At 47.2% G+C, this 27,248-nt stretch overlaps 1 protein-coding gene across 4 annotated transcripts in view; it reads right to left on the minus strand.

Moving 5' to 3' along the window:
• Positions 1 to 27,248, minus strand: part of MEI1 (meiotic double-stranded break formation protein 1) — a 56,526-nt gene that overhangs the window by 10,481 nt on the left and 18,797 nt on the right. For all 4 annotated transcript variants that reach the window (XM_034775161.1, XM_034775142.1, XM_034775150.1 and 1 more), the window contains exons 11-27: positions 26,290 to 26,424; positions 24,656 to 24,770; positions 22,807 to 22,898; positions 21,470 to 21,611; positions 19,929 to 20,040; positions 19,504 to 19,564; positions 17,551 to 17,648; positions 16,590 to 16,764; positions 16,339 to 16,486; positions 15,527 to 15,811; positions 11,712 to 11,877; positions 9,756 to 9,860; positions 7,535 to 7,645; positions 6,733 to 6,914; positions 2,956 to 3,037; positions 1,804 to 1,994; positions 1,274 to 1,355 (exon numbers count right to left, since the gene is read on the minus strand). In XM_034775161.1, coding sequence (XP_034631052.1) covers positions 1,274 to 1,355; positions 1,804 to 1,994; positions 2,956 to 3,037; positions 6,733 to 6,914; positions 7,535 to 7,645; positions 9,756 to 9,860; positions 11,712 to 11,877; positions 15,527 to 15,811; positions 16,339 to 16,486; positions 16,590 to 16,764; positions 17,551 to 17,648; positions 19,504 to 19,564; positions 19,929 to 20,040; positions 21,470 to 21,611; positions 22,807 to 22,898; positions 24,656 to 24,770; positions 26,290 to 26,424 — 2,282 coding nt within the window. The remainder of the gene's footprint in view (positions 1 to 1,273; positions 1,356 to 1,803; positions 1,995 to 2,955; positions 3,038 to 6,732; positions 6,915 to 7,534; positions 7,646 to 9,755; positions 9,861 to 11,711; positions 11,878 to 15,526; positions 15,812 to 16,338; positions 16,487 to 16,589; positions 16,765 to 17,550; positions 17,649 to 19,503; positions 19,565 to 19,928; positions 20,041 to 21,469; positions 21,612 to 22,806; positions 22,899 to 24,655; positions 24,771 to 26,289; positions 26,425 to 27,248) is intronic.

Raw genomic sequence — 27,248 nt, forward strand, 5'->3', positions numbered from 1 at the left:
AGCTGGAAAGACAACTGTGGGGGAGAGAGCCTACCTTGAACAAAGACTGTATCTTGCTAGATTAAGTTTTAGTCTTTTAGAGGCCTGTTTTCACTTTTATTTGCTTGTAACCATTTCTACCTTTATGCCTTTTACTTGGTCTGACTTAACCATAACTTTTGTTTAATAAACTTGTTTTACTATAAACCCATTCAGTGCTGTGGTTGAAGAAAGGATGTGTTTACCCCAGTTAAATTAAGATGTAATGTACTGACTATTTAACAGAGCAGCAAACTTAATATCCTCAGTGAATGTACAGTGATAGCTGCTGTGCACTGCAGAGAAACGTCACTTTGAGGAGCTGGGTGGCTGGAGTTCACTGATCATTACTTGCGAGGCAAGGTTTGGACTGGGAGAGCCTTGAGGAGTTTGCTGGTCAGGAAGACAGATTGGTGGGGCAGGGAGCTGACATAATCTAACCTCCAGCAAAGATCACTTTTGTTGAGGCAGAGAGGTAACGCTCTGGGTGTCCCCAGCAGTGTGTTACACCAAGGTCTGAGATTTGCTGCTGTGGGCTCCTCCTTGCTGGGTAGACGTACCCTCTGTGACTGATTCAAATGGGTCATGGAGCAGGGAACTTTTCTGTTTCAAGACTGAAGACAGAGCCCACTGCCCTGATTCAGGAGGCTGGAACTAAGGGAAACCTTCTATTCCACTGGCTCCACTGTAAGAAATCTTCTGCACGCCAGCAGAGCACACTGAGACATGGGGTTCTTGAGTTCAAATTCTGTGTTGAACTCTTGGTCTCTGGGAATGCCACCATTTCCATATCCCATTTCCCTGTGCCCCTAACCTGGGACCAAAGTCCAACTGGCAACCTACAGGTAAAAGGTTCCATATCCATTCTCGGCCCCTCAGTCACCTAGTTGTTCTGGCCTCGAGGAGTGGAACAAATGACCAGCAGGTGAAAGGTTCTGAATCCCATTCCCAAGCTATCTAGTCTTTTCAATCATAGCAGACATGAGGATGGGGAGCGTGATTTTTGTTCTTTTGAAAACCAACCATGGGATGGATTCATGACCACAGCAAGGGTTCGATTCTGCAGAGGCCTGGGTGTTCTGGCCTCAATCCAACAATGCACCGAAGCACGTGATTAACTTTAGACACACAAGTAGTTCCTTTGATTTCAATGGGACTGTAGCCACGGGCTTGACGTCAGACATGTGCTTGTTGGATTAGGGCCAGAAGGCTCAGTAGGATTGAGGCCCAAATGAGCAAGGACTGGGCGGTTTACCGATGCCCTGGTTCCTCTTATGCAGGTACTCCATTAAGACCTCCAGGCAGGCAACAACAGTCTGAGACAGCAATAGGTCTTTCTGAAAACACAGAGAAAAGAATGAGGGCGATGTTGTTGAGAGAGGAAAATTCAAGAGACAGGAGGTGCAAAAGGTGTAGCTTAGGCAAATTACACTTTTCATCGTCCTCAGGGCATGCAATATACAATGCACTTACAAAGCCAGCTCTGCACTCAGTTCACCATAAAGTCATATGAGGCCAGAACTTGGTTCAGAAATTATAAGACTGAGGAACAGTGTCCCAAGGGAAATGGTGAAAGCATGCTGGACTGGTCAAAGTCCTGGAGGATATATCGTATATAACAGCCCTGCACTGGCTGTGGTGGGAGAATATGGTCTAATGCTTCCTTACAGATCAAATTTCTATCATTCTGTAAGGGGTGAAGAAGGGGAGAAATTCCCTTGGGCCATGTTATTTGAGGTGTTTTTCCTCAGACTAATCTGTGTTTATTTATGTCTGTAAATGTACCTGGACCAGAAGGTTCTGCAGACTGACAACAAGCGAGAGCACCTGCCACGTGGCCAGTGGATACAGGGAGGCATCGTCCTCTGACAATGATGGCTCCATCCTGCTTTGGGCTGTAGGCTGGACTACGAGCACCAGCAGGGAGGAAGAGAAGTTCTGTCTGAGGATGGCTCGCAGGAACTGAAGGATACTGACTGCACACACAACTGCTTGTTATTACAACACAGCATTTCCCTTCCCCACCCCAACCCCATGAAACCAAAACCATTCAGCACCAAGGAACCCAACCCTGCACATGAATGCCCAGAGCAAAGCCTGACAGAGGAGAGAAGGAAAAGTTGGGTGGATTTATTTTCAGGACCTATTAAAGGGAGATTGCACTGGCTAGTGTCTGCAGGCATGAATGCCACTAAACTAAGTCCCCACACACCCGGCCCTGGAGCACCACCTCACTTGTTATTCCAACTCTTGCTCAGTTTCAAGCCCTGTTACCTAACTCTATGGTAGTTTCAAGAAATGAAAAAATATCCACCAGGGATGAACACCACCAAACTCATTTTACCTTTGCCCCAAGTACCCCAAATCTGTCGTGGACAAACATGGGCGGCATGTGAACCATCGGCTGGGGGAGGCTAGCCCCCAGCCCTGCCCCTTCCACCTGAGGCCACGCCCCTTCTGCACCCCCTCCCCACGAGAGCCGCCAGCCCCTGCCCCAAGCTAGTGCCCTCAGGACAGGACCAGAGTCCAGGAGGATGGGTGGCGCGGCCCTAGTTCCCCCAGCCCCAGAGCGCCGGGAGGGCAGGCAGCACGGTTACTGCACAGGGGGAGCCACAGAGCGGGACGCAGGAGGAGGGGACCTGTGGGTGGAGCATGGGCGGGGCCACGCCTGGCTGTTTGGGGAGGCACAGCCTCCCCCAGCCTATGATACCTGCCACCCATGTGGACAAAGATAAATGCACCAAAGGTGCCAAACTCCCACCTGCATGTTCACCTCCAGTACATCGGTCACTCTTATTTGTGTTCTTTTTGCCTTCGAATAGTCTCAACTTCTCTCCCAACATTCTCCCTATCTACTTTAAACAGTTGTGGAACTAGGCAAGTGCCAGTTATTGGTCCCAGGCAGCAGGAACATGACCCTAGACAGCCTCTGCATACCTAAGAGCAGTGCAGGCTTCTTCCTTCTGAAGATAACTGCATTCAGGACCTTTTCTACATCCAGAGAGATCGTCTGGTGAACCTAGGAGAATAAAACACTGGGTGAAAGAAGAATGAATAAAAGCCTGTCTCTGGTGTTGAATCAACAGGTTATCAGGTGGAAGACTGTCCCCTTAAATGCTCTTAATTCTCATAGATTCCAAGGCCAGAAGGGACCATTTTGTTCATCTAGCCTGACCTCCTGTATAACACAGGCCATAGAACTTCCCCAAAATAATTCCCACAGCAGATCTTTTAGAAAAACAGCCAGTCTTGATTTAAAAATCACCAGTGACGGAGAATCCACCACAGCCCTTGGTAAGTGGTTCCAATGGTTAATTACACTCACTGTTAAAAATGTATGCCTCGTTTCCAGTCTCAATTTGTCTAGCTTCAACTTCCAGCCACTGGATCATATAAGACCATTCCCCTGATAGACTGAAGAGTCCATTATCAAAATATTTGTTCCCCACAAAGGTACCTACAGATTGTAATCAATTATTTCTTTAGACAGTGTCCATAACTGAACATTTGGAAATATGTTACTAGGTAAAGATGACATGATTTCAGGGGTCAGATTGGAGAAGGAATGACTGGGGCCCAAGCTCCACTTGTTATCCTGCACTCTGCCTGGTTTCCCCAAACAGCTAGTTCAGGGATGGGCAAACTTTTTGGTCCGAGGGCCACGTCTGGGTGGGGAAATTGCATGCAGGGCCATGAATGTAGGGCTGGGGCAGGGAGTTGGGGTGCAGGAGGGAGTGTGGGGTGTGGGAGGGGGTGTGGTTGCAGGAAGGGGCTCAGGACAAGGGGTTGGGGCGCAGGAGGGTGCGGGGTGAGAGAGGGGGCTCAGAGCAGGGGGTTGAGGTACAGGAGGGGTGCGGCAGGGGGTTGGGGTGTAGGAGGGGTGCGAGGTGCAGGAGGGTCATGCAGGGGGTTGGGGTGGGGGGTGCAGGCTCTGGCCTGGTGCTGCTTAACTGGAGCAGCTCCGGGGTAGCAGTGGTGCAAAGACAGGCGCCCTGTCTGCCTGCTGTGGCCCCGCGCCACTCCCAGAAGCAGCCAGCACCACGTCCCTGCGGCCACTGGAAAGGTGGGAGACAGAGGGCTTTGCGTGCTGCCCTCGCCTGTGGATACTTCCCCCGAAGCTCCCATTGGCCATGGTTCCTTGTTCCTGGCCAATGGGAGCTGCAGGGGGCAGTGCCTACAGGCGAGGGCAGCGCATGGAGCCCTCTGCTCCCCTCCTTCCCCCGGGGGCTGCAGGGACGTGGTGCTGGCCACTTCCAGCAGTGGTGCAGGCTCCGCGGCGCCACAGGGATGGCAATCCTGCGGGACGGATCCAAAGCCCTGACTGGCCGGATCCGGCCCACGGGCCATAATTTGCCCACCCCTGAGCTAGTTGTTTCTACTAAATGATCAGCAGTAAAAGAGATAATGACCAAACCTGATGCTGGCAGATAAAGCGAACTCATTAACACCCCACGGAGGGCAGTTCACACTTTTCTAAGATGTTCTTTCCATCTAAATATTTGCAGACTTGGGGAGACAGCATGGCATCAGCTCTCATTCACAACCATAAAGGCAAAAAGCTCTGGGCCAGATGTGGCTGCTTTGCGTCACTCCAGAAGTACTGCATGAGCAGCAATGGAACAGTGGAAAGCAGCCAGAGAACAACAATGGCTCTATCCCTCCCCCCATTTTTAAGGAAAGCTTAAATTCTTCAGAAACTAATGGGACTTCCAGAGAAATACCACTGAAGAGTCTCACTGCTCAGTCTGATCTCTGATGACAGGTTTAACCTGTCTGGTCATTCAGTGACAGACCTGCGGGTGGCTATATTACAACAGAAAAACTTCAAAAACAGACTCCAACGAGAGACTGCTGAGCTAGAATTGATATGCAAACTAGACACAATCAACTCCGGTTTGAATAAGGACTGGGAATGGCTGAGCCATTACAAACATTGATTCTATCTCCCCTTGTAAGTACTCTCACACCTATTATCAAACTGTCTGTACTGGCCTAGCTTGATTATCACTTCAAAAGTTTTTTTTTTTTCTCTTAATTAATTGGCCTCTCAGAGTTGGTAAGACAACTCCCACCTGTTTATGCTCTCTGTATGTGTGTATATATATCTCCTCAATATACGTTCCATTCTATATGCATCCGAAGAAGTGGGCTGTAGTCCACGAAAGCTTATGCTCTAATAAATTTGTTAGTCTCTAAGGTGCCACAAGTACTCCTGTTCTTCTGATCCCTGAGGCATTCCTAAGTCCACCGCCTAATTACCTCTGACTGATACTAGAGAGCTCTCTGTGGCAGTACCCGTGTAGGCTGTCATTCCAGTCAAGTACTGCTGAATTTAAGAGAGAGGCTTACAAGACAGTAAATGCTCACATCCCAGTGATCAATCTGGGCTGGGAAAACCAAACCTGGGTCTCCCGAAAGACACAGCACAACATTAGTAGTCACCAGGATAACACAGTCCCTAGAGCCTTCACAACATCACAGTCTTGAAGAGTGTGTTTCAGAGGAGAAAGTGTATGTGAGACGACAAACTGTGACTGATTTGTCTCAAGGCCTCTATTCCTCACCCAGTATCTCATGATGTTAGGTTTGTAAGCCCTGAGAAGCTGAGCCTTTTGCAGGTTACAGATATATCCAATGGACAGGTTAGAAACACATCAGTCTTTCTATGGAAAAGTCCAGTGCTGCAAGGAATTACAAGGGGCTACACACCCATTAAGGGGGCCCAAAAACTGTGCATCCTTTCCTGGCCATACAGACTTAGGCCCCAATCCTGCACAAGCTTACTCACTTGGGTAACTTCACTGACTATGAGTAGCCCCGCTAACTTCAATAGGACTACTCATGAGTCAATTTCAGCATTTGTGTGAGTGTTTGCAGGATCAGAGCCTAAGTTCATGCCACTGAGGCTTTAACTCCATTTTATCACAAGGCACCGGCATATATATTTAGATGGGAAGGTCACCCCCTGCATTGGTGTTAGAGAATATTCCATTCACAGTTACCTGTAAGTCCAATAGAGAGCACCAACAAAATGGTTTATAATTTACAGAATGGTTGTTAGCCTCCTGAAAAGCACCTTTAAAATGTATCACTCTCTCACAGAGAATTTAGCTTTTTGGGGGGAAAGGGGAGTTTGGAGATTTTTCCCCAGGATCACCACCCTTCTCCTGAGCCCTCAAATGGTTTACATCTAAGGGCTTGTCTACATTACCCGCTGGATCGACGGGCAGCGATCGATCCAGCGGGGTGGCTGGGGGGGTGTCAATTTTTCGCGTTTAGTCTAGACGCGATAAATCGACCACTGAGCACTCTCCCATTGACTCCGGTACTCCACCAGGGCGAGAGGCGCAGGCAGAGTCAACAGGAGAGCATCAGCCATCGACTTTCCACAGTGAAGATACCGCAGTAAGTAGATCTAAGTACGTTGACTTCAGCTATGTTATTCACGTAGCTGAAGCTGCCTAATTTAGATCGATCCCCACCCTTAGTGTAGACCAGGCCTTAGCTAACCACCTGATAGGATTCCTAGCCCTCTGCCAGGCTGGGAGACCAGGAGACCAGAACTAGGAATCCCCTGCACAGAACAGTGCAGTAACTGCAAAGGTCAGCAGAGTCCAGACCAATGTGAATCATTTCTGCCTGTGAACGGGGATTTTATTTTAGCATGATGACTGTTCTCTCACAGCTTGGGTTCTGGCTTGACAGAATTCTAACCTCAGAGTTGTAATGATGCTGATGAACTAAGAGGGAAGCAGTCAGCAGCCAAGCAGAGCAGAGAAGTGCCTCTTCGGATGAAGATAAAGCAGGTCCAGAGCGACAGGGCCACATCCAGGTGAGCTCCAAAACCTTCTGGAGCAACTCCAACAAAGGCACACTAGAGAGCAGTACAGCCACCACTATGCAGGAGAAAAGGGTACAACAGGCTTCAAGAGTCTGCTGGGATGGCATAGAAGGAATCAGCATGTATGTGACACAAGTGATTTAAGCAAGCCACTACACTCAAGAGGCAACCAAAAAAACCCACAGGGCACAGCACCTCAGACCAGTGGTCAGTCTAGTCTGGCATTCCACCTTCTGCCACACAGATGTGATCTCTGATACAGCTAATAGAATAAACAGCATTAAAATAATCTAGTACGGTGGCCATCTTGATCTTCCTCTCTCTGCTATTATTTAATTTAGGGTAGAGCCTGGAAGCCCCATTCAGGCATCAGGGCCCTATTGTGCTAGCTAGCTGTTGTACGAACAAGTAAAACAAAGCTAGTCCCCTGCTCCACAGTGGCCAATACCTGAACCCTGAGGCAAAAAACAAAAACCATGCCCCAACCCCATAATGCACCTGGCCAACTGCATAATGCTGTAAATGGAAGGAAAAAACTCCTTCTTGACTTCCCCATGGAGGTGATCAGTTGTCATTGATTGCCCTTATTACCTTAGTTAGCCCAGCTACAACCACGATGAGACTAATTCAGTGAAATCATCCAACCCCACATCATTTGACACAATTTCACTTCACCTCTCTGTTGACTACATGTTGTTGTCTGGTGAAGGCTCCAATACAGGAAGTTCAAGGAAGGCTGCAGCAGCTCAACATCTCCTGGTCTGCATTTCCCACAGAGGTTACTGACTAGAAGACAGAACAATACATATCAATACACAGCACCCTCAGAAATATCTGATATAAAGACAATTCTGAGCAGCTCACTACAAGAAAGATGCCATTTAACTGGAGAGAATTCATATAAGAGCAACAAAGTGATGGATTGGCTGGAGGGATTGAGGAAAATTAACAAAACTAACACAGTAATTTGGCTAAACAAAGAGTACAAGTTAATGCAGCATCCCAGGTGTGCATGGTGCGTAACACATACAGACTGACTGGCCCCTGCAACAAAGAGATTATGTTCTATACTAGACAGAGTGCAGCAAGGGATGACAACAGCAAAACAAAGGGTTGGGGCAGAGAGCATGGGAGGATGAGGGGCCCAATAGTGATGGATTGGGAGATAAACTGTTACGTGTGTATATTGTTTGTTCATAACATCAAACATTTGGGGATGGTGTCTATCAAGAAGGCCTGGGAGAAGGTCAAGGACTGAAAGGCTAAGCACAGAACTGAGGGGAGGGATAACTCAGTGGTTTGAGCATTGGCCTGCTAAACCCAGGGTTGTGAGTTCAATCCTTGAGGGAGTCACTTAGGGATCTGGGGCAAAATCAGTACTTAGTCCTGCTAGTGAAGGCAGGGGGCTGGACTCAATGACCTTTCAGGGTCCCTTCCAGTTCTATGAGATAGGTATATCTCCATATATTATTATAACTGCCATATCAGACCAGCACCATGGTCCATCCAGTCCTGTATTCTGTCTCAGAGAAAGGCAGCACCAGATACTTCAGAGGAAAGTGCAAGAAACACCATGATGAATTGCCTGCCCATTTACTACCTGTGTTGCACTACAGCCTGGAGGCTCCAACCCCAGTATGCTAGGTTAGTACAAACATAACAAAAAGACAGTCCCCTACTCAGAAAAGCTGACAGTCTAAAAGGAGATGCTTCTTCCTGACCTCTTTAGTTAGCTGCTACCTGAGAATCTGTGGACTAGTCACAAGGAAAGTAGTGGAAGCACCAAAATGTGGATCTTTCAATGGAATAGCACCCCCGGGCAGCGGGCAGCGCTATTCCATTGAAAGGATAGCACCTGAAGAACACTGTAAAGAATATCCCTGCATTGGCCCTGGTGGGAAATAGGAGAGAAGGGAGCAGATGATCTAGTAACCTCTTTTCCATCTCTAATGTCTTTGATCACTGAGCAGCTTGGATGACACATCCATCTGCTGTCCCCACATGCACAGACAGGTGAAAGGGTATGTTCCAGCAGCCCAAAGCACATCTTTGAGGCCTGCCATGAAAAGGCCCATCTGATTTCATTTTCCTACATGCGGCTTCCCCTTCTCTGCCTTGTCTGCAGAGGGAGAACTGGAATAAACTGAGAAAGGAGGAGGGAGATTTTCTGCTCCTGAGGAGTGGAAACAGATACAGAAGTACACAGATGGGTTTCAGAAGGGAAAGAGAGATGTGACATAACTACATAGGCAAAAAGGAGCATCAGAGGTTCAAAATCTTGTCTGAAGGAGTCTGGAGTAATTTTCAGCTGTCTAAAGCCCTGGCTATTGCATTTCCCTCCAGCTACATGTGAGAGCTAAGCACAATACCCAGCCTCATTCTCTGGTTCCCTGTGGCTGCTGGAGGCTAGAAGTATCCATCACTTCAAACCTCATTCCCAGAACTGTGAGTACGGCGGAGACCATCTGCTCAGCCACTGGTGCAGGACACAGGCAGGCAATGCATTGCACATCAGCAACCCACTCCTGCCGCCTAAAGGGCACCAATGATGGACTCCATTCGCATCCAGTCCAGTCCCACCCAAAGGGAAAAAAACTTTGGCCTTGATGTGAGGTCTCAGGCAACAAAGGTGCTTTAAAGGCAGGAAGCAGAGGAAACAGTCTCACAGCTTGATCTTCATTTATATAGTACAGACTCTTTACACCACACTCTGGCAGTGGAAAGGGACCTTTAAGTGACTGTAAATGTGATGCAATTTACTGCCAGGGCAGAGTAACGGGACCTGCACTCCAACAAGAACCAGGCCCTTGGTCTCAATACAGAACCGCTGGGTTAGAGCACCCTGGGGGATGCAGAATCACATCCCAACAGGAAAAAAATGGATGCAGAGGCTTACCATGGTGAAGCAGCTTGAAGTCTGTGCTGTCCAGCTCTCTCTCAGCCTCATTCCTCAGCTGCACCAGGAAGAGAAGTCTCAGCAACAGAGGCAGGTTCTTGCTAGCTAAGAAAGGATATGAAGAGTTGGTCGACGCGCTCCATCCTCCTGCTGTCTGATAGGTACTGCACATTTTGGAGCTGGGGGGTGGGGGGTTGTAAACTGACTCCCACCATCTCTGCCATCCCAACCCCCTTGTTCACTCTAGATCAGGGCTGAGCTTCCTTCCCTTCAACAGCTGGGTCCCACCAACACTGTTCTAGATTAGCTAGAGAAGAGAAAAAGGGACGGGATACGGGGTAATACTTCCTCTCCCAGGAGGCCAGAGCCCCTTCAGCACAGAACCTGGATTTCACTTTCTTAGTGAGCCATTTAAGGGACTCTCTCACCTACATTTTTACAAAAGGGTCCAAAACCCTCTGAGAAGCTGGAAAGCATTTCTTTCCGTTCTGATGCTTTTTATCCAAACTGTTATCCGTCTTACGTAATTATGTGGCACCTCACACTCTAATATATTAATCCTCACAATGCCCCTGGGATGTAAGGGAGCATTAGTATCCCCATTTTGCAGATGGGAACCTGAGGCACGTGGTGACTGAACAACTTGCACAGGGTCACAACGGATGGCTGGGGCAGAGCAGGGAATTGAAACTATGTCTCCAGAGCTTCAGTCCTAAGCTTAACCACAAAGCCATCCTTCCTCCCCTGCCTCCACCTGAGTTTCTCTCTGCCGGGCAGCACACAGGTGAATAGTTACATATGTGTGTGTGTTTGTATGTGTGTCTGAGTGATATATGCAGGATAAATTACCATAGCCTTAGAAAAACTTTTCCCAATCCTGCTTAGGAGGTTTTCCTTTTGGGAGAGGAGATTTAACTGCTTTTTTAAAGTCCACTTGGGGTTCAGAGAACTTGAGCCCAAAGCCCTCTGGTTATTTATACAAGTTTTCCAGATACACTGCCCCTTCCCTGATTTGCCACAGACCTTGTCAAAGGGGCCACCTCCAGTGGGAGGAAAGAATTCAAGTCTCCAAGGCTCATTCGGTCGTTGGCTTCCCAGATGAAACTATGAATAACTGGGCCACAGCTAGCATAAACCGCAACACAAGCAGGTGCCTGTGATGTTAGGAATACAGGTATTGCAATGGTAGATCAGACCTCAGGTCTATCTCGCCTCGTACTCGGTCTCTGATAGTGGCCAGCACCAGATGCTTCAGAGGAAGGTGTAAGAACCCCTCAGTAGGCAGAGGTGGGATAATCTGCACCCATGTTGTTGCCTATGCACTAGGAACTGTCTTGAGTCCCACCAACTCATGCTGCATAGAGAACTGAACAGAAAAGAGATAGGAATGACTTTCAGCCACTAGCTACCTGAGAATGTGTCTACATGAGGACATGTATTGGCAGAACTCTACAGCTCTAGTTATACTGATGTAACTTCCCAGGGGCACATTCTTTTACCCCAGAATCAGAATGCCCTTTTTAAGTTTAATTTATACTGTTTTCAAAGTGACATAAGCAAACCAGAAAAGGCACATGGATTCTGGAACAAAAGTGTGTCCACACGGGGAGTTATATCAGTGTAACTGTAGGGGTACAGTACTGCCAGTAAATTTCTGCATGTAGACCAAGCCCTGCAATTAGGGCCTGGTCTACATTTAAATCTTATGCCAGCAAAGCTATGTCAGTTATGGGTGTGATTTTTTTTACTAGCATGAGCCCTAATGTAGGTGCTATGTATTTCAGGGAACTGGTATAACTCATATCTCCACTAGGAGAGTTTCCTACGTGGGCAAGGCCTAGATTAGAACCAGTGACTCTGAAATCAGAGGCTTTTTATCCTAGAGTTACCCCCTTGAGCTATCCAGTCCTTTCACAAATTTCAGGGTGTGGGTCCCTAATTACAAGTCGGATTCACCTTGTAACGTAGTGGAGCTGCTCTCCACTAGAAGCTTCTGCAGGATCTGTAGAAACTGACTCCGAAGGAGGTCACAGACAACAACATCCTCGTTTATTTTCAGGAACATACTCAAGGTCACCAAAACTTTGTGAGCCACTTCTGTGGTGCTCAAGCAGATCAGGTCCTGAGAGGGAAGAAGTGCAGACATTACCTTTCTGTCCTCATTAAGCAGAAGTCATTGCTGTTCACTATCATTATGCTACACTGGTTCCTAGAATGACACCCTAGCAATGTGGATGTCCAAACTAAGTTTGGCCATTAAGCAGAGTATACTGTATAACACAGGAAGGCTCTCCTCTTTGATAGCCACACACCTTCTTTAAGTGGGCTGTTAGAATTAAAGTATTGATATGTGGCTATCAAGTGCATGGGCATAGGAAGCAGTGCAAGCTGAAGGCCAAGAATTTTAAAAACAAGTGCCTGAAGTTAGGCACCCAAATCAGTGGCCTGAGTTTCAAGAGTGCTGAGCAGCCCGCCACTCTCATGGGGAACTGCTGCTTTGAAAAATCAGGCCACTTATGGTAGGTGCCTAAATATGGATTAATGAGCCTAACTTTAGGCACTTGTTTTTAAAGTTCTTGACCTAGAAGCCTAGCACATGTAGAAGCAACATAATGGATAAAAGTGATCAATTGTGTGATACATAAACCAAATATTCCTAGAATCACAGAAATTAGAAATGGAAAAGACATGTATAGATCATCTAGTCCATCACCCAGCCCCTCCCCAAGAATAGCCCTTCCTGGAGTCTCATAGCTAAATTCCCACTAACTCTGGCAAAGATTCAGCACAGCACTTAAGCACGTGCTTTACTTTAAGCATGTACTTCAGAGTTTGCTGAACAGGAAAGGACTTAAGTATGTGCTTAAAGTTAAGCTTATGTTTAAGTGCTTTGGTGAATTGGGACCTACAAAGAAACAGATTCAGAGAGAGGCCACATGAAGGATAGAGAAATTTACATATGAAGAGAGACTGAAAATATGGGGAGTGTTCAGAGAGGAGTACGAGGAGACACAATGCAAGTATAAATGTAATGAATGCTTCAGAGAAGGTAAATTGAGCGCTTCTATTTACCCTAGTTCGTAATACAGAACAAGGGGACATTCAGTGAAATAGAAAGACAACATATTTCATAGTGATAAAAGGAAATTCTTCACGCAATTACGTATAATTGCCCTGCAGAACTCACTGCAACAAGATATAAAGATTTTAATTCTATTAAGCAAGGATTAGATATTTATATGGATAATGAGAACATCCACAGTTACATTACAGGATAAAATATTTCCAAGAGATAGAAACCCTTAGGCTTACATGCATGAGCTGACCACTTATTTCCCAGGGTTAGGAAAAAACTTCCCTTATGAGCAAGTTTTTCCGTAATCTTCCATTATGGGGTTTCTTGCATCTTCCTGTGAGGTACAGGATACTGATCACCACAAGAAATAGACCAGTGGTCTGACCCAAAAAGTCCTTTGTTCTTAATGCAATACAACACCATTCCTATGAGCTACTGCTTATATTTAGTCTTGAATTCACTCCAGGGTGGCCTTCATCTGTGCAGGACAGGAATATAATCTAAAGTTGGCAGAATGTCTTCACTGTATGTGTTAAAATTTTTCTTTTTTTACTCAGGAGCTAACGGTCCCAAATGAAGCCACGCACCATCTGTCCTATCTAATCCAGAGTTTTAATAAGAACAGCTAAGCAAATAAAACATTTTGGGAAGGATATTCATTTTTGTCTTCCTGTGACAAGTCTTTTCATTTTACAAGAGTTTTAACTTGCCCTAACAGGCGGTGGTTATTTTTCTCATAAGCTTGGTTTATATCTGATGGAATATTTATGCCAAGACACTGGACTGTTTTATTAGCCTATCTAAATTCAAACTGATCATGCTGTACCCCTGCAGAGAGGTGAATTGCCAATATCTGTGATTTACTGTAGTTTACTTTAAAGCCTGAAACAGAGCTAACTTAATTTCCTTCTCTAGGAGTGCATGGCAATGAGAAAATGGGAAAACAGGAACATAGTATCATTCACAAATGATGCGATTTGTTTCTCTTTTACTTGTTTATACCTGTAATATTTAACTTGATTTTAGTTTGCTGGATGAAAGGTTTCAAAATTATTGTGAAAGATAATGGGGTAGGTAAGTCATCCTTTTAATTCACATTGATTTGTCAGCTCATCATTCACTTTCACTGATGCTCTGGAAATATCAAGCGCCTGAATATGGTTTAGTATTCTGGAACCTAGTCCCAACTGGTGAAGGATTTCTCTAAGAAATGGCCATTCTGTCTGTTGGCCCTTTCAGTAACTGGAGAGAAACAAATATTTTGCAACCTCCTAGACCAGGCCAGATGTACCAGCACTCCAAGCCCTGTGTATGCTGCCTTGTGTGTGCCTACTCATAATAAAACCTACCTCATTTCATAATTATTTTGGGAGGTTGCTTATCCAAGAGTGTGTTATTACTTGATCTGAAAGCTTAGTAGTTTTAGTAATGAAATAGGTCTCTATTCTGAAAAATATATAGTATCCTTATCAGGCTTGGGAAGAAATAACAACAAATCACTGACTTCAGTGGAGCTACACTGATTTACAGCAGCTGAGGGTCTGGCTCATTATTCCAACTGCTGGGAGGACCTTGCCTCACTGACCCCAAAGGCTTTTGATTTCAGTTTTGTAAGAGCAGCACAGGCAGGGCCGGCTCCAGGCACCAGCCTAGCAAGCAGGTGCCTGGGGCGGCCAATGAAGAGGGAGGCGGCACGTCCGGCCCTTTCGGCGGCAATTCGGCGGCGGGGCCATCACTCCCTTTGGGAGCAAAGGACCCGCCGCCGAATTGCCACCATAGAATGAAGCGGCGGTAGAGCTGCCGCCGTGATCGCAGCTTTTTTTTTTTTTTTTTGCACTGCTTGGGGCAGCAAAAATGCTAGAGCCGGCCCTGAGCACAGGGTGCTATTTACAGTCCTGGGAATCCTGGGAGTAGCACAAAGAAACACCTCCCAGTTAATAAATACGCTCCCTCAGTTCTAGTCTTTACATGCCATTATTAAAGCTCTTTATTCCTCCCTTTCTTTCCTATCCATCAATAGCCTATCACGGTCCCCACGTTAACAGAGCAGCTTTTTGCAAAGCTACCACCGAAGAGATTAACCAGCTGTGTGCAAGGAGCTCACAGTACATGTGAATTTTTTTGTACCATGTATAAACAAATGCAGTTACGCAGCACCTTTGTGATGGGTTTCACTACCTATCTGGGTTGCCGAAGGCCCTCCAGGCAGGTTGGGCAGGTTGCCCAGGTACAAAGGCCCACAATCCCATTTCCCATGTCAGGTATGCATGTCTGGTTTGTGACCAGAGCTTAATTTGTGCCAGGGCACAGCCTTGGCCCCTCTCTTGTCAGTGGCGGGCTGTGACATTTATAGCAAAGCATGTAATGCTACACTAGCACGCAAGGCATGGCCTCGCTTGTATGGTGTGTGCAGAGGGCACTCTGCGCGGAGGACACCATGTTGTTCTGCAAAACAGCCTCCTCCACGCAGCATGACCTTGCCGAATGGTGCCATTTTGTTCTAGGAACAGTATTATGGTTATTGCTTGAGCCCCAGCACCTCTTTCTTTACAAATCAGACACTGTCTGTGACTGCATATGCATATGTGAGACTGCTCGCTTAGACCCCAATTCAAGAAAATACTTATCCATGTGCTTAAGTGCTCTCCTGAATCGGGGCCACAGATGGCAAACTGTCCTTGTGAAAGTCACATACCAGTAAAATGAGTAAAACACTGGAATTGCCCTTCAGGATGTGAAGCAAAGTGGTAAAGCTGTTTGGATAATCAGGCAAGCCAGAGGAGAGCCCAGAGACAGCATCTTCAGTCTCAATCTGACTGTAGTCTTCCCAGGAAAACCAGAGCTGGAGGATCCGGCGACCGAATCTGCCCATAAACTCAGAGTAACGCAGGAAGAATTTAAGCAGAAGAGGATGATGAATATAGACCAAGCTCAGATCTGATGTATTCTCCAAGACTCTCCTTATGGCACATAGTGGACTCTGACAAGAGTGGAGAGAGACGGAGAGAGAGAGATATTACCATTAGATGAATCTGATGTGATGAGACCCCATTGTGAGAAGTGCAATTATGTGCCCTCTTTATGCAGCCTATTAATACCAACTAAATACAGTCCTTGTGAAAGCTGTTGAATCACAAAGTCTAAAAAACTCTTGTAAGCTCTGTTCAGTGCTCTGACCCAGCAAAAAGCCGTAAGGAAATGTTAGAAAGCCTGCTGCAGAAGCTGCTGATGCTCTCAGGAGACTGAAACTATGGAGTTTATAACAGCATTCACGTGCACTCCCAGGACTACCCATCATGCAAACACCTTCCCACATGGACACAACTTTATTCAATACAAGCTCTATCCCAAAGTGTTTGTCACAGTTAAATAACCTGAGAGTACACATGGTGTGAGCTCCCCCAGTCTATTCACTGACCATCACACACAGTCACTTTTCTGGGGTGGAGGGGAGAAAGTAAAAAACTTAAAGAAGCTCTGATCGGTGATGATGAAATCAGCTTTTACCGAGTCTAAGGCTTCGCCTTTGTCTTGACAGACTGCCAGAAGGTAAAGAACGGCTCTGAAGACGTAAGGAGGGGGACAGTCTCCCTGGTCCTGCACTGACAGAAGGAAATTTCTTATGGCTGAGAATAATTCCGCCTCTGGAACAAACCTGCAAACGAGGATGGGGAGGGGGAACAGTAAGGATGACAGGCTGCACCCTCTGGTATCTGTGTACAGTGCTGCCCCCTCCTCAACCACACGGCTTGGCTCACCTGTCTTCCAGGGCATAGGCACAGTACAAGAGGAGCAGGAGGCAATACTGGTGGCTACGAAGAGCTTCATCTGAACAGAAGGGATCTGGGGTTTCTGACAGGAGGGTGAGGCTTTCAGGCACACTGCAGTTTAACTGGGGCAGACTCCTCTGCAGGAGCTCAGACATCTCTTGCTCTAGAAACAAAACCAGCATGAGAAGGGCAGGAAGGACACAGGAATACCAGAGCAAAGGCAGAGAGGTCTGGAGTGAGGGGCACATAGTTCTCCACCCCAAAGTCAGGAGTATAAAATCAGGGAGGGATCTGGCTGATAAATTTATCCCCAGAGCAGATATAGTACAAGCAACAGCAAAGCATGATTCTCTGGTGCAGATCTGCTGTACATGCCTCAACCCAACCTAGTGAGACCATATCTAAAGATGAGAAGGGAGTTCTGCTTTCATGGCCCATTCAGTCCTTGGCTCTCTGCTGAGGCCATCAAGAGAGATACTAATTAGTGCCAACTGTGAGAGTGTTTTTTGTGTAGAAACCTGCACCCACCCAGAACTCGAGTGAGAAACCGACACACTCATTTCACTTAGGGCTTGAAATTATCGGTGCAACTAAATTGGGAAAAAGCACTCTGATTCCAGGAGACTGGGGTCCCCATTGAGAGTTATATCAGCATAACTATCACAGTATCTCTAGTATCCTGGCGCCGACATGGCATATCATGGTATAATTATACCAGCAATGTTATGCCAGTAAATTTCCCATGCAGTCAAGCCACAGAGATTGCTGAACCAGGGATGAATTTTTAATGGCTCAAGGCTTGGTTTTGAGTATGGAGTAAATATGTTTAGAAAAGCCCGATTTGCCTCCCTGGCAGACAAGCTAAACCAGCTGAAAAACCTTTAAATCAGGGGCAGACTGGGTCCACCCAATCTGAACCAGATTAAATTGTCTCCTTCATCAAACTTGCCCTGCTGGGAAGAGTCCTCCATCTTCTCTGCAGCTGAATGAAGGCTGAGGCACATGGTGTAGAGGAAGCTGGAACAGGCTTGATTCAAAGCAGGGTTACTTGAAGGGAGAACAAAAAGATATGAGAATGGAGATCTAGGCTGATGCATCTGCTCCAGGCTCAGGATTCTTTGTGTTTATTTGACAGGAGAGCATCAGCCTAAGGGGAAACAACTAACTGCACACAACATCTCCCTTGTCAAGACATGATACCCAGAGCTTGGGGCTCCAGGAGTCTCAGGAGCACCTCAGACATTTTGGGATGAATAGCAAACGGCAGTGAAGAGCTATCAGAGCAGCTATGTTCCAGGGGTTAACGCTGAAGAGTGGCAAAAAAATTACCTAAAAGAGTGAGAAGAACACAATCCCAGACATTTCCCTCCCTGGCTGTGAGGACTTCTCACAGAGACCCCTATAGAACGGGACCATCACATTATAGCCCAGTGTCTCCTGGGCAGCCTGCCCATCGATTCCCAGTCGCAGACCACCTCCCTGCCCAATCGCAATCACAAAACATCCCCGTTTTAACTATCACACCTGCTCATGTGGACAAGCGATACTAGGATCACAGCAAATGTATTTTTAACTGCTCTTGTAATGAGATGTAGCAGCTGGATACAAGGAGAGCCAATACCATGCAACTAGCCTGCTTACTGCACACTATTAGCAAGTGCTCCATAAGTAGAACCCTGCAAATCTGGGGGGGGATGACACAATCTAAAGGGGAGGACACATGACCGCCCCATATGTCTCCTCTGTCCAGTGACTGCTGGTGCCCAGCCCAGGGCCGCTACGCTCTCCCCCACTAGAGTTACCTGGCGGGGGCTCTGTCCTTCTTCCACTCTACTTCCCCACAACATTCGCCCGCTCTCCCTGGCAGCTGGGCCGGGGCGGGGGACAGGAGAGAGCCACTTCTCATGCTGGTTGAAGCTGGCCACTCTGGGTTGCCGACTCTGTGCAGCGCAGCGGCTGCCTGAGAGAGAGCCTGGTGGGGTCGTGGCCTGCCCTGCCCCTCCCCTCTGCTCCCCACCTGAGCCGGCTGCCGGGGACAGGGACTGAGTGAGCCAGAGTCCCTCCTCCTCCTCAGCATGTTTCCAGCTCACTTGGCCCCTGTCCCTGGCAGCTGGGCCCAGGCAAGGAACAGGAGTGGGGAGGACTGTCACCCAAGCCAGGCTCTCTCTCAGGCAGCCGCCGCTGCGCTGCCAGAGTAGCGGTTGGTCCCACCTGTTCTGCTCCCCACCTGGGCCTGGCTGCTAGGGACAGGGGCTAAGCGTGCAGGGGGCAAGTGCAGTGGGAGTAGGGAGCCCCTCTCCTTCCCCACGCCCCGGCAGGCCAAACAGAAATATGGGGGGAGGGAGGCACTTGACCCCACACATCCCTTTAGGTGTCGTCTATGTACGTGGGGCTCTATCCATAAGCTTCCAAGCTCTGCTAGAAATGAGCCAGCATAATGTATTTTGTTAGCGTTCTTACCCTCCCCATCCCTTCTAATCTCTGCACCAGTATTTATACAGATGATATGTTCTGTTCCTGAAATGCCAGAGCACCAATGAGATGGAACCTGCTGTAACATCTCCTCTCCATGGCATCCAGTGTCATCACTCCATCACAGCAGCACCATTCTATTGAACCTGCATACCATGTTCCTTACTGGGGATCTTTTAAAACAGTTCTGGCAAAATTTGGAGTTCACTTTTCCCTTACACCATCAGTTTCTCATCCCACCTCCATCCATCTAATTTTTTCCTTTTCAATTACGATTTAGGTCTTTCAACAAATGAAGGGAAATGGTGCTGGCCCAACTGAGCAGAGGGTATTTCAGATCCATTCGCATTTAATTCTGCTGCAAGACTAGGACATTTCCTCTTTTCTCAAATGGAAACTCTTGGTTTAGTTTCAATATAGAGGACAGTACCTTTGTCCAGTGCAGAATTTGGCCTTCAGCTCCAGGGCCAGTCGGATGAAAGAAGAGGATGCTAGAGAGAAGGCAGAGCAGGAAGGAAGATAAATACAGCATGAGAGCACAGAATGCAGGACCTCATGTAACAAACAACCATCCCTGGCTTTTCAAAGTACAAAGTTCCCATAACGGACCTAGCTGAAGTGCTATGCTATAGGGTAAACTCCTTCCAGCACCCAGCAGATCTTGTTTTTAACCCTGGGTTTTATCCTAGTTAACATAAGTGCAGATGCTAGTCTTACTCAAATAAATGGCTCTATGTGAAATCTTGCTAAGCTCTTTGCTTCAATCATATCCAGCAGCAGCAAGTTCCCCAGGTTAATCAGATTATTCACTGTGTAAAGAAGCACAGTGAATTACAATGTCAGAGTTCTGCATACCCAGCTTCCTAGAGAATTTCTCATGCATGCTCGGCACAACAGTGAACAGGGTGTTGAGGGAGGATATGAAAACCTCCATCAGAGCTGGGCTGGAAGTCCTTTCTGAGTGCTTCTGTGGGGAGAGGAAATGGTCAGCAAGCAAATGCCATATCCCTTTGTGCACAGGCACTGACTTTCATTTTTCTGGGTGGGTGTTCCACTCCTGCTCCACCCTGAGGTACCACCCCCACTCGGCCCCCCCCTCCAGTGCCCCACCCTTGCTCTATCCCTTCCCCTAAGGCCCCACCCTCACTCTGCCTCTTCCCACCCTCACTCCACCCCCTCCTCTGAGCACCTCTTGCCAGCCGCCAAACAGCTGATCAGCAGGGCCGGCCAAACAGCTGTGATTGTTGGGTGTTGAGCACCCACTAATTTTTTTCCGTGGGTGCTCCAGCCCCAGAGCACCATGGAGTCAGCGCGTATGCCTTTGTGGTGAGAAACATGCAAGCACACACAGGAGGAATCAGTGATCTTCCAGTGAGTCTCACAGTTACAAAGCTAGGCAAATGTGACTGAAGTCAAACAGCCCTTGTTCCAACAAGACTGCTGACAGCAAGTATCCTGCCTCAGATGGTGGCCTATGCCAGGTGTTTCAGAGGCAGATTTAACAACTTCCCTCTCTGAACAATTGTTCCTAACTGCAAGATTCTACACCAAGGATAAAAATTCTTCCTGGTTGCAGTTGTTAATCAGCTTCTGCCCTGAAGCATAAGACTGATACTGTCATTTTTATTCTACACAAAATCACAGTAAATGGTATTCCTGTTCAGCTACTGAGGACCCAGTGCACCAAAGCACTTAAGCGTGTGCTTTGATATCAATGGGACTTAAGCATGTGCTTAAGTGCTTTGCTAAATAGAGACAGACGTAAGCACTGAAGTGCTTTGCTCATTATGGCCCTACGTCTGTAAAGAGTGTAGTGATAGATTTGTAAGAAACACAGTACAAAGTTATGTGCGTCTGCTCCTTTTTTTAACCTTTATTCTTTGCTTCAGGGAGCTATGCACTTCAATAATGTCGTGTGGCTGCAAGTTCCACAGGTTAATCAATATACTGCATAAGCCTATATGAAAAGGAACTTGCAAGTTCTGTTGCTTGCCAGGTCAGTGGCAGGCCTTGAGAGAGGAGAAGAGGGAGAGTGGTTCATACATACATCACCTCCAGCAGTGGCAAAACCTGTCATTTATTATATCATTTTGGTGGGATGCTATTTCAGAGACTTTGTGGTCTGGAGACATTTGCTGTCCTCTCTATGGAACGCAGGCAGGGCTTTGAGTTCGTACACTCTACCTCTAGGCTTCTTGCTTTCGTTTCTCATAAGCCAAATAATTTGAGGATTGCCCAGCGTGAGACAGAATATGCCACAACTACACTTGATGCACTGGTTTATCCCTAATTCTCCTCTCTCACACAAATTCTTCTCAACAATCTCCCATAAGCATCTCTACTGCTTGGGTGTCCCTTATGCCTGAGGGACAGCGTGAGTTCTGAACTAACCCTACCAGGACTATGGGGATGCAAAGGCTGTCGCAAATCCTCAGCAGAAACTCAGAGAAGCTGCTCAGAGTATTCTCGCTCTCCGAGCTGGGAGCGGTGAAAACGTTTTCCTGAGCCAAGGGGTCGCTTTGACATTCCACAGCTAACCTAGAAACATACACATGGACATCAGAGAATGCACTCTCCTGCTCTCTGCAGAACCTACAGTATGTTACATCTCTAGAACCTGACGGACCCCAGAGCACGTCACACGCTGTATGTGCACGGATCAGACAGTGAAATGAGCTGTCTCGAGTGAAACCTGACCGCCATTTTGAGCCAGTGACACTACACAATAGTATCACAGGAGGGAAAAGAATTACATGGAATTCCTGCTGCAGGGCGAGGAGACAATATCATTTGGTTAAATGTACTTAGCCAGTTTGGAGTTGGCCTGAACACTGGGGCTAACGCCTCAAATTTTATAAAAATGCCATAGGGTATTTAATGATCATGAGTGGCCATGAACCCAGTTTTGCATCGCAATCCAAGACAGTATTATAGAATCACAGCGCCCCCTAATACCGTACCAAGACATTGTTTCAGCACAGACTAAAACAAGGGGACTGGAAATGGAATACAATCTTCCAGTAGTTCAAGTTTAGCCACCAAATTTGGATAGTGACCAGAAGTTGTTATTTTCCAACAGCTGTTCAGGGGTCTATATGGAATGAGCTAGTGGGTCTCAGGCAAGTTTCTAATGGGACAGGTGTGCATCACAAAACCATCAAAACTGGTACTGGGTCCCCCTTCTTTTGGCATCTCAGTGAAGCCACCAAGGATTAAATAGGCAGCTGGAGATTCTTCTCTCACTCTTAGAAGTGAGTCCCTCCAGATCTGGGCAGAGTCACCATGAGGGGGACTCTACTTTGCAACTTCCTGCAGTTTACAGGTTATGTGGCTAAACAGACAACTTGCGTCTCCAGTTTCAAGAGCACCACATTGACCAATACATTTCATTTTAAAAAATCATCTCTAGCCTCTGGCCAGCAGGTCCAGCAGCTGGATCGCAGAGGCAAGGGGAGATCTCCACTGACTGGATACATCCACTCTAATGGCTTAAAGGATTCCTCTAAGTAGTTTGGTCTGCTCTAGCATCTGGCTAACAGCTGGCAGACTCACCAAAGAGCAGCCCTTCCACAAGTTGAGCTGACAGAGCATATACTGTACTTTCACATCACGCTGAAGAGAGACTGTAAGGAATGTTAGCTGGGCACAGGGTGTGTGTGTGTGGGAGGGGAGAATTCACTCACCAATTGATTAGACAGAGCCAGAACCAACAGAAATCCCCTTATCTCCTCACCTACAAGCATTTCTGAAGCCTTCCACAGTGCTGAGCAGGAACTGCCCCTGTCGCAAAACCGCTTTGTTCTGAGTGCTGTGCCCCAGGTGACTCTGAGAGATTGAGAAGAGAAGATCACCCCGTTAAAGGACAGAAGCAGGGACATGTCCCCAAGAGCTTGTGTTTATATGTGAAACAAATTAACGCTCTCCCCTAAAATCATCTAACCAACCAGGGGTGGGGTGTGGGACAAAACCTGGAGCCAAACTCATTTCATCCACAGATGGGTTCCTTTCTGTTCAATGTTATTACCCATCTGCACTTCCCTCATTGAGATTAGAGACCGAAAAGGTCTGTTAGATAATACCTTGCCCACCGGACAATGCAATATATTGCCATGGGTCTAGCTGGTCTAGTTTTAAATGGCTCAAGTAATGAGGCTTCTACCACCTCTCTGGGCAGCTTTAATTTTCTCTTAACTCAGTTTCATCTCATTACCTCTCGGACAACCCTGAACAATTCCTCCTCCTCCTCAGTGTTTACATCATTCAAGTTGCCTGTAGATTGTTATATCCCTCCTTACACCCCAATCCTGCAGCTGACTGAATATGCAGACACCAGCTCCCACAGAGTCCCATGACTTCAATGTGGCTTCATGGGAGCACAGGAGTCTGCCTGCATCAGTTGTAAGACTGATGTTGTAAGACCAGGGTGCTAGTCATTTGGGTAAGGAAGGACATACATGGCTCTTTTAATCTTTCCCCATAAGTCAAACCCACCAGCCCCTTAATCATCTGAGTTGTTCCTCTCTGAATTCTCTCCGACTGGACCACATTTAAGAACAGTTACAGATTGGTGCCTTAGCAGTCTGAAAACTGCGTGTCCATGAGCCACTTTCCCATCTGATCTGAAACAACTTCCACCTTATAATAACCATTTTCTGCTTTCCCTGAGTCAAAAGAAGTCAACACCTGGTTTCTTTTCCACAGCCCAGTTCCCCTCTATTAGAGATTCACTAATGCTAGTGGAGCTAAGGAAAAGCAAATAGACTGACATCTAAGGTCTAACCAAGCAGCATGAAACAACTTCATAGTCCCCCATCAGATAAAACAAAAACAACAGATGCTACATGATTCAGACCATACACAATTCTTTTAGAGAAAATTCAGCAGCTACCTGCACAACCCTACATTAGCCAGGTGCTTCTTCTATTACAGACACATCTGTGACATAAACACACGTGCATATAGATCTAAAACAGGGGTTCTTAACCTTTGTGCTTGTGTTCAGCCACCTGTTATCACTCCTCCTCCTCAGATACACCTCTGGATCTTTGCCCAATTCCCCTTCATGAGAAGAGGATCGGATATGCAATCCAAATGATTGCTGGCAGCTCTCTTGGTGAGAGGGGGGGTCACAGCCCATGAAATGTGACCCTCTGAGTTTAAGGCAGAGTGAGAAACATCACTGGTAATAAACATGAACACAGGAAGCATGCTGTGAAGGAGCCTGAACATGGGGAGCTTGAACGCTCTTGGAGCTGAGGACACATGGCAGGAGCAAACTCAGCCCTGAGGGAAGGAATGTCTTGCATCACTTCTTAGCAAACCTCCCCACATTTCCATTGATCTGGCAGAAGCAAGAATGGCCTCCAGAGGGATCCAAACCCAGCCTTCCTCAACTAGAGAGGAACGAAGGCCTTTCCAGAGGAGGAGGAATAAAGGGAAACTGAGGGGATCCCTGAGGGCTACCCACCACCCATGGAAGAAGGGGGAAGTGTGAGTGTATGCGGAATCCATATGTCCAGCTATATACAAAGGCCATCATCCGCAAGGCCTGCTGAGAAGCAGCATGCTCCTCCTTGACTTACTGCAGGCCTCCTGATAATGGGTGGCAGTGAGAGGTCAGCGCACCGCTTCAGCATAGTCTCAATCAGTTTCTGCAACTCTACATACTGCACTGGGGGGCAGCTCAAGTGGTCCTTCCTGTGGAGACAGGGAGAAAGAACGACAGCAGCTGGGAGTTGGAAGAAGCCTCTGAACTTTCCCCATTGGAGACAGAACTCCCTAGAAGATAACATGTCGTAGCACGGTCAGCATGAAGGAAGACTTGACTGACAGCAGCACACGTTCACCAACTCGCTCCTGCCTTCAATCTGTAACTGGGCTGAAAGCAACTGTAAGCAGAGTCAGGATGAGCTCTACCCTGACATCTGGTGGTGAATTGTGGCGAGTTGTGGAAAAGAACTTCGGGGCTGATTTTGTTTGCATAGGCACACCCACCCCGCCTAGCATGAGCCCACAGCAGCTCAAATGGTCACTTTGGCTGCTGTGGGATCCCCAGTTTCTCTGATATTGGGGTAGGAAGAATAAAGTGTTGTTACCCTGACAATGTGAATCTAGGCCAGTGGAACTATTTTATGACAGAGGGACTTGCCATCAACTAAGTAGCACTCACTAGACAAGGGACATGGGTTCCAAAACCCAGTGAATTGAGGGAGGCTGGGGACAAGTATTTGTATCTGGTGGTGTGGGTGCCATTTGAGGGCCTGAAACACCAATAGCACTGCTTCCACTGTTGAATTTCAGATCTAATTTTGATTCCATTAAGAGTCTAGTTACAGGTTACTGAGCTGAATTCACTTTGGGCCAATAGTGCACTAGCACTGGGGCTCTCCTACTACAAGCTGAAATCACTAAAGAACTAAAATTACTAAGAGCTGAAATCACTGAATGCTGTGTTAACTAGTGGGGGGGGGGAGATATATTGCTAAGTGGCTGGCAGAGCGGAGCAGTTTGTGGGACAGTTGGAGCGGCTCACGGTAGGGCTGGTGGAGTGGAGCAGAGCAGCTGGCAGAGCAGAGCAGTTCACAGGATTGCTGGAGCGGCTTACGGTGAAGGCTGCAGCAGAACCTCATGGAGAGGCGGGGCAGTTGGCCTCGGACCACGTAAGGTGCCCCTTAACACCCTGCGCCCGAGACTTTTGGGTTGTTGGACTTTTGGGACTTTGGGTGATTCTTGGGTTGCTGGACTTTGGGTGATTTTTGGGTTGCTGGACTTAAGAACCAAAGGGAAAGAACACGGCCCAATTTCCTGGGGTGGATCTTTGCTCATGGTTTGGTCTATGAACCCTAGTTGTGGTGTTTTCCCAATATAATGCTGATGTCACTTACCTCATGTTATTAAAAAATTTCTGCTACACCAAGACTCTGTGCTTGCGAGAGGGAAACTGCCTCTTTGAGGTGCCCAGGGGTATGTGTAAGATTTTCCCAGGTCACTGGGTGGGGGCTCGAGCTGGTTTTGCATTACGTTGTTGGGAGGGGACCCCTGTATACTGAACCTGGCCCTTGCTGCTATCAACTCGGCCTGTCATAAGGGTTACACAACTGTGATGGATTTGGACAGACAGGAGTAGATGTGAAGAGGCCAATATAGATAAAACAGATGTGTCACATCCAAAATACATCTCTCCTGAAAGAAGCCTATCAGACCCTTTCCTGCTTACCTCAGAATAGCTGCCACAGCTTTCACAGCCTCTGCTGCTACCTCCAGCACCGGACATTTTACTGCCTCCACAAGAACACCAATGGCATCTTTACACATGGCTAGATTTGAGAATAACTTGATTTCCACTGGCTGCCTGAGAAGGGGAAACAAAGAGCAAATGAGTAAAGCTTTGTGACCACCCCTGCTTGAAAAGAGAGTCTGAAAAATAAGACCATCTCAGTGTTCTGTCCTTATTCCCCAAAAGACGCTAAGTCTTGCAGCTTCAGGCCATGCTACCAGACGTCACACAGCAAAGTCCTAGCTTTGTACTAAGCTAGTGACTCTCCATGGATTTCATGTAGTCTCCAAGCAAAACATTCATGCTGTCTATGAGTCTGTTATGGCTGGATCCCAGCACCATTCATGACAGGCAAATGTCAAAAGGTTTGGAGAAAAACCTAAGTGTGTGGATGGTTAACTGATTGGATCAGCAAACATTGGTCTGAAAACTTCAGGACAAACAGCCTCCCTACAAGAGAAAGAACTCACCTACCTAGGATTTCACACCATGCTCAACACTCTGGTACCTGAATGCCTACCTGAACATAGACATTTCTAAATAAGGAAACAAATACCCTGCTTCCAGAGAGGCTGGAAATGCCATGAAAAGAGTTTCTCTTGCAGTACTGTGGCACTTCTAATGCTGAATGGGGCCAGGAAGCATGGATGCTGCCATGAACTTGAAAAGTAATCTTTTAAATAAGAGCACCACATTGACCAATATATTTAATTTTTTTTAAAATCATCTCTAGCCTCTGACCAGCAGGTCCAGCAGCTGGATTGCAGAGGCACGGGGAGAACTCCACTGACTGGATACATCCACTTTTTAAGCCTCAGAAAAGGTTCTGGTTCTTGGAAAATGAGAGCTTTGGTTACCTGACCTTCTCATTGCAGAATACACTAGAGTCTTCAGTGCCA

Source organism: Trachemys scripta, chromosome 1 (assembly GCF_013100865.1).
Source record: "Trachemys scripta elegans isolate TJP31775 chromosome 1, CAS_Tse_1.0, whole genome shotgun sequence".
In the NCBI taxonomy this organism is placed as follows: Eukaryota; Metazoa; Chordata; order Testudines; family Emydidae; genus Trachemys; species Trachemys scripta.